The 7105-nt window shown below is 38.6% G+C and overlaps 1 protein-coding gene across 1 annotated transcript; it reads left to right on the top strand.

The window, feature by feature from the left end:
- Positions 1-641: 641 nt before the first annotated feature.
- Positions 642-3260, top strand: LOC122514999. Its single transcript, XM_043632136.1, has one exon. The coding sequence runs from the start codon at positions 642-644 to the stop codon at positions 3258-3260; it is 2619 nt and encodes an 872-aa protein (XP_043488071.1).
- The last annotated feature ends 3845 nt before the right edge of the window (positions 3261-7105 follow it).

The raw sequence follows: 7105 nt of genomic DNA, 5'->3' as shown, positions 1-7105 counted from the left end.
TGATTGTAACTAATATTTATTCACACGTGCAAACTTAAAAGATCAGCAGATTCCTTTCCCACGGGTTGGTAAAAGTCGGTAGTGGAGGAAGCACCTAGCGCGAGTGGGGGTACCTCCCACTCTGCCGTACGGGACTCGACGTGGGGAGCTTAGAGACTCCTCTCCGGCAGTCTACCGGCATCCTCTATACTCTTAACACTTAAATCTTAATTACCTCTGTAAATTATTTTATACTTATACATTTGTGCTTGAAAAGTCTCTCTTCCAACACGATTAATCCTTATACAAGACAAGTCTTTTTCAAGATAGTCTTTTTCATACGTTAACAATTTAATTAACTTGGAAGACAGACTTTCTCATATATATATATAAATTATTAACAAAATATAGTTAATAATTTATCCAATTTACTATTATTGCTTCTTATTGGCTTCCTTAAGATCATCTAGCCCAGATCCCGAGTAAAGTCCGGCTCCACGGATTGACTCAAAATAGGGCATTCTTCTTCTTAACCGAGTAAATTCTGAAAAAGATTGACCGGGAAAAGGAAGATTAAAATTTGTTCTTACTCCTCTTGACAACCCCATCTGGGACGTCACACAGCTTTCTCGACCCCGCATGGTCATTATGAATTTAATAGAATGCCATTTGGATTAAAAAACGCTCCAGCAACCTTTCAGAGGTTAATGGACCATGTCTTGACCGGTTTACAGGGCGAAGAAATGTTTGTATATTTGGATGAAGTGGTTCTATACGCGAGATCACTCAACGAGCATCAAGCGAAATTTAATAAACTCGCTCATTGTCTTCGTATAGCAAATCTAAAACTGCAGCCCGACAAATGTGAATTCCTCAGACGGGAAGTAGCTTATTTGGGCCATATTATAGGAGAAAACGGCGTAAAGCCTGATCCAAAAAAATTAGAAGCAGTAAAACAATTTCCGCGTCCAACAAACATTAAATCAATTCGCCAATTTTTAGGTCTTGCTGGATATTACAGAAGATTTATACCAGCTTTTTCAAAGGTAGCAAAACCTCTAACTGATTTACTTAAAAAGGAGGCTTATTTCAGATGGGAATCCACCCAAGAAAACGCATTTTGCTCATTGCGTGATGCCTTATGCAAAGAACCAATTCTACAGTATCCAAATTTTTCTTTGCCTTTTAACGTTACAACGGACGCATCCGGTTATGCAATCGGCGCCGTGTTGAGTCAAGGCCCCGTCGGTAAGGATTTACCCATCTCCTATTGCTCGCGAATTTTAAATAAAGCTGAAATGAATTATTCTACTATTGAAAGAGAGTTATTGGCAATAGTCTTCGCTACAAATTATTTTAGGCCATATTTGTACGGCCGAGAATTTACCCTTATAACCGATCACAAACCACTAGTTTGGCTTAAGTCGGTAAAAGACCCGACATCAAGATTAGTAAAGTGGAGTTTAAAATTGGCTGAGTATACGTTTAAAATTGTTTATAAACCAGGAACTGCAAATGCTAACGCTGACGCACTATCACGGAATCCGACAGAAATTAAAAAAGTACTTCCTATAAACACATACGATTCCGACGATAGTATTGTTCACTTTGAAACCAAGGACACGATGACAGATAACGAGGACAGTGACCCCGACGAGACAACTGACGGCACAGATGGCCTCGACAACGCGTCGCGATCGGCAACACCAACACTAGATAACGAAAATACAGACAGTGAAAGCTCTAGTGACTACGAACAACTATACTCTCCACAGACACAGCAAAAAACAAACAATAATTTAAATATGATAACACAAAATGTAGGAGTCTCACGAGACTCTCTACAATTAAGGCACGACAATATTGTAATATTTACTGATTTAAACGGCACACCTTGCGATACTGGTGCTAAACTACTAGAACAAGCAAAACTTATTCCACACTTAAAGGATTCGACCTTAGCTCGTGCCAAGGTATCTAACATAGGGAAACATAAATTAATAATTATCCCTATAAAGGAAAACATCGCAAACAGCGCAAAAGTGGAAACGATATACGAGGCAATTGGCTCCTTGCTCTCAGTAGTGCGAGAGCTCGACTTAAAATCTATAAGCATAGCCAAGACACCAAGCTTAGATGGCATATTATGGCCTCGGATTCAAAAGAAATTATGTAATACGTTTGATTCAGAAAATTGCTGCATTACTATCTGTTTAAATCAAATTTTAGTTCCTAAGTTAGAACAGCGAGATGACATTCTTGCCGAATGCCACTCCTCGCCTATTGGTGGGCATAAGGGCGTCACAAAAACATATAATAAAATTCGGCATAAGTATCATTGGCCAAATATGAAAAAGGACATTAGCGATTTTATTAAAAATTGTACAAGTTGCCAATTAAAGAAATTAGTAAGAGTAAAGTCCAAGGAACCAATGATACTTACTGATACGCCAGGAGCGGCATTCGACAAAATATCTATGGACATAGTCGGGCCACTCCCTGAAACTAAATCAGGAAATAAATATATTCTTACAATACAGGACGCACTTACAAAATATTTTATTGCTATACCTTTACAAACGACTACGTCAATAGATATTGCTGAAGGGTTAGTTCATAATGTTTGCAATGTTTTCGGGGCACCTCGATCCATATTGACTGACCAGGGAACAAACTTTACTAGTTCACTTTTAAAGGCAATAGCCAAACAATATAATTTAAAACAAATAAGAACTACGGCTTTCCATCCTCAGTCAAATGGATCACTGGAGAGGTCTCATATTGTACTAATAGAGTATTTAAAACATTATATAGACAAAAGGAGCGAGTGGGATAAGTGGTTAACACACGCCATGTTCGCCTATAACACCAGTACACACGAGGGAACTAGGTTTACCCCTCACGAACTGATATTCGCAAAACAAGCTAACATACCTTCCGCAGACATACATACAAATGCAGCTTTAGACAGTACATATTTAGAATACTATTTAGATCTCGTTAATAAAATTAAGACATCTCAGAACATAGCAAGACAAAACCTGGTGGGAGCTAAAATTAGATCAAAATTTTACTACGATCGAAATGCTCGAGGTCAAGACTTAAAGGTTGGTCAATATATATATCTTTTAAAAGAACCAACGACAAAACTCGGCAGTCAATATTCCGGCCCCCACCAGATTCTAGAACTGCTCCCTAAAAACAATATTAAGATTAACTTTAAGAATAAATGTAGAATCGTACACAAGGACAAGGTCAAAATCGCCAAAATATTAAAATAAATATCTTTTAGTTTTGCGTATAAAATGAAGACGATACTGGGCATCCTTGTCATTTACCACATCACCGTAATATCCGCATTACTTGGCTACGATTGCGGAGGCACGGCGGCGAACATCACAACGGTCTCACTACTGGAGACAGGAGAGTGCGACCTCCCCAATACAACTGTCAACAAAACAAAAACATACGTGCAGCTGTTACAGTTGGTAGACTACGATAGTGCCATGGTGTTTCAGTGCAGGTAGAAATCGACAGAACAATATACTATTGCGGGATGAGTTCGCACATCTCAGCCGTGCATAACGGTCGACGCGTGTACTTACTCGAAATCTCACGCGAAGTGTGCAATTCAATCATTAGAACGGGAACTCTTTCATTAAATTCTTTCACTCAAATAAGTGGTCTTAAAGTCAACACAACGGACTTTCGAAGTATAACGCTGGCAGGTTCAATCGGCATCGACGGCAGGTGCCAAGGAACGCAATATTCCGACGCCGACGGAACGTGGGAAAGTGTCGTGGTTCAAGGGGTAGTGCGTACGAATATAAAAACGTATACGGGAATAGTTAAAATCAAAGACAATTCCATAGCATTAAGAGGACACATCCAGTGTTCCTTCTCGGAAGAGACTTGCTTCACCGATGAGAATGGGAATGCATTCTGGACAGTCATTCCAAGGTCATCGTGCCATTTCGAGATGTATTCTGCGCTATACGAGGGAGAAGCGGTTAAAATGACAACACTCGACAATAATTCGCACATCTACGCAGTGACTGAGGGCGAAACGACATTCGCATTAATGGGAAAAAAAGAAGAAAACGTATGCGGTTACAAACTCATAAGGACCGAGCATCCAAAATTATTTATCCTGGAAACTGGACGAGATAGGACATTCACATCAAGAACAAAATTATCAACCAACAATATGGATTTATTTACTTATGTCAATTCCAAATTTGTTTATGTGGAAAAACATCATCAAAACCAAATGGAAAATTTATATAATAATGTCCTACAACAACGATGCAAACTAGAAAAAGAAGTCATCAAAAACGCACTCGCACTTGCGGTACTACTCCCTGACGTTTTTGCGGTAACAATTATGAAGGGCCCAGGATATATGGCAATCATCGGTGGAGAAGTAGCGCACATCATTAAATGCACCCCTGTTCCAGTTAAAATTAGACACACAGATAGTTGTTTTCGAGAACTTCCGGTAACATACCAAAACGCAAGTATGTTCCTAAGACCTAAATCTAGAATTTTAGTAAGCAGAGGCACGCAGGAGCCCTGTAATTCTTTACTCCCACATGTATACTTTGTCGAAGGCGTCTGGTATCAACTACTGCCAAAACCAACTTATGTTAAAGAACCACATATCTTACAACCACAAACCGAAGCAAATTGGAAATATACCGATGCGGGCTCTCTCGCGACAAGTGGTATCTATTCGCAAGCGGACCTGGAAAATCTACGGGACCACGTCATGTTCCCAATGGAACAACCTTCAATAATAAATCATATCGCAAGAGGAGCCGCCGGAAAGGAAATAAACTCGGAAACATTAAATTTTGTGAATCTCGTGAGTGAAAGTGAAATGCAAAAACTAACCGAAAAGGTTACCACACGTATGTGGAATGGACTATTAAAGTTCGGAACCGTCAGTGCGGCAATATTAGGTATAGTCTTCATCTTCAAACTATTAAAATTAGTGATCGATTCTATTTTGCGCGGTTATGCATTGCATACGGTGTATGGGTGGAGTCTGCACCTTCTTGGCGCTATTTGGGGGTCATTAACAAACCTATTATTGCACCTGAAAAACGGAGGTGGGCGCCAAAGTCCACCAGTAGACGTAAAAGAAGTAGAATTAAGGGAAATCGTATCGGAACAACGGGAAGATCAAATCACAAGCGATTCTCAACCTCAAAAGTCATGTAAGCGTGTACGTTTCGATTTGGAAGACAATTCCCCAAGTGCTATTGATTCTTTACGAAGCACCAGAAAATAGTTTCTTGGTTGCTTCTTCTTTAAGGGGGGAGGTGTCACGTCTTAGTGACGATTCGATATACCAAAACGTACCATCCGGAGATTGTGATTTGTCCTTCCGTCACATATACGAAAATTTTTGAAATTTTATCACTTATATTTTTTACTTGTACAAATTACACATACACATGGTTACGATACGATTATTAAAATATTTTACCTTTATATAACATATAACCGTATAATAATTTACATTATATTCACTGTAAATTCTATTTTGTATTAAGTACTCTTATGAACGACCATCGATAAATATCTTTTTGGCAGCAGACGGTAATAGTAGAACAAATGTCAATTGTCGTTCATAGAGAAACCTGTCTTACCGACAACTTAGGTCGGTAAGCGGATCTTTCGATAAGTGGAAGTCGGTAATACCGACTTCGTGCTCCTACATTACCGACACTTATTATTTAATTTTGGATAATATAATGATTACTACTAGCATTTGGCCTTATTTAAATAATTGCTACAAATAATATTATTACATATTTCATTTTTTCTTCTAATTGAGAATAAACTCCAACAATTATTAATAATTAATAAAACAATAGTTAATAACATTTATATAAGGCAATAATGCTAGCCAGCACATAAGATATTCCCACAGTCGTAATAAAGCACACGTGCAATGAAAGGAAATCTCTTAGCTCAAGTATAAGGCGCACGTGCAGTTCTGGGAATTTCTGCCTGATAGTAACCTGATACTTTAGCCGCTACCGGGAATTAGCGCTTGATAGTAAATGATATTTTTTCGAGGCAAATTCCATTCCCAGCTGACGACAGCAGTTTAGAACTTGATTGTAACTAATATTTATTCACACGTGCAAACTTAAAAGATCAGCAGATTCCTTTCCCACGGGTTGGTAAAGGTCGGTAGTGGAGGAAGCACCTAGCGCGAGTGGGGGTACCTCCCACTCTGCCGTACGGGACTCGACGTGGGGAGCTTAGAGACTCCTCTCCGGCAGTCTACCGGCAACCTCTATACTCTTAACACTTAAATCTTAATTACCTCTGTTAATTATTATATACTTATACATTTGTGCTTGAAAGTCTTCTTCCAACGCAACTACTTCTTATACAAGACGAGTCTTTTTCAGATAGTCTTCACATTACGTTAACGAAGCTTAACATAAGAGCAGTCTTTCTCAAGACACTCTTTTTTTTATACGTTACAACTTAATTAACCTGGAAGACAGACTTTCTCATTATTATAAATTATTAACAAGAATGTTAATAATTTATCTTATTTACAATTTCGCTTGATATACCAATTTTATATAAGAGTTCGTACACGTCGCGCATTTATAACCGTTTATTACAACTTGCGTACAGTAACGCACTTTAACACGCTACGTTCATAATCCGTGTTACTATTGTATAATATTCCGTGTGACAGTTACTACGAGTGACCAGAATTGTGTAACCAATTGTGCAACTCTTGCTTATTTTTAATCTTTAAAGAATATACTTTAATTTTACCTGTTAATCAAGTGATTCATTTAATAACATAACCTTTCTACACCGAAATCCTGTGACCACTCAATCACTCAATCAACCCAAAGGAGCTTGGGCCCTTGGATTATCGGCATTTGGCACAAATCGTATTTTCTAGAGGACATATTCATCTATTTCAAGGGTAAGTACCCCTCATCCATCATAAACTTACAAGTTATTGCTTCTTATTGGCTTCCTAAGATCTAGCCCAGATCCCGAGTAAAGTCCGGCTCCACGGATTGACTCAAAATAGGGCACTCTTCTTAACCGAGTAAATTCTGAAAAAGATTGACCGGGAATG

This window comes from Polistes fuscatus, unplaced genomic scaffold (genome assembly GCF_010416935.1).
Source record: "Polistes fuscatus isolate 324 unplaced genomic scaffold, CU_Pfus_HIC Scaffold16, whole genome shotgun sequence".
Classification (NCBI taxonomy): domain Eukaryota; kingdom Metazoa; phylum Arthropoda; class Insecta; order Hymenoptera; family Vespidae; genus Polistes; species Polistes fuscatus.
Note: the sequence above shows the minus strand (reverse complement) of the source record. Positions and strands in the feature narration are given on the sequence as shown.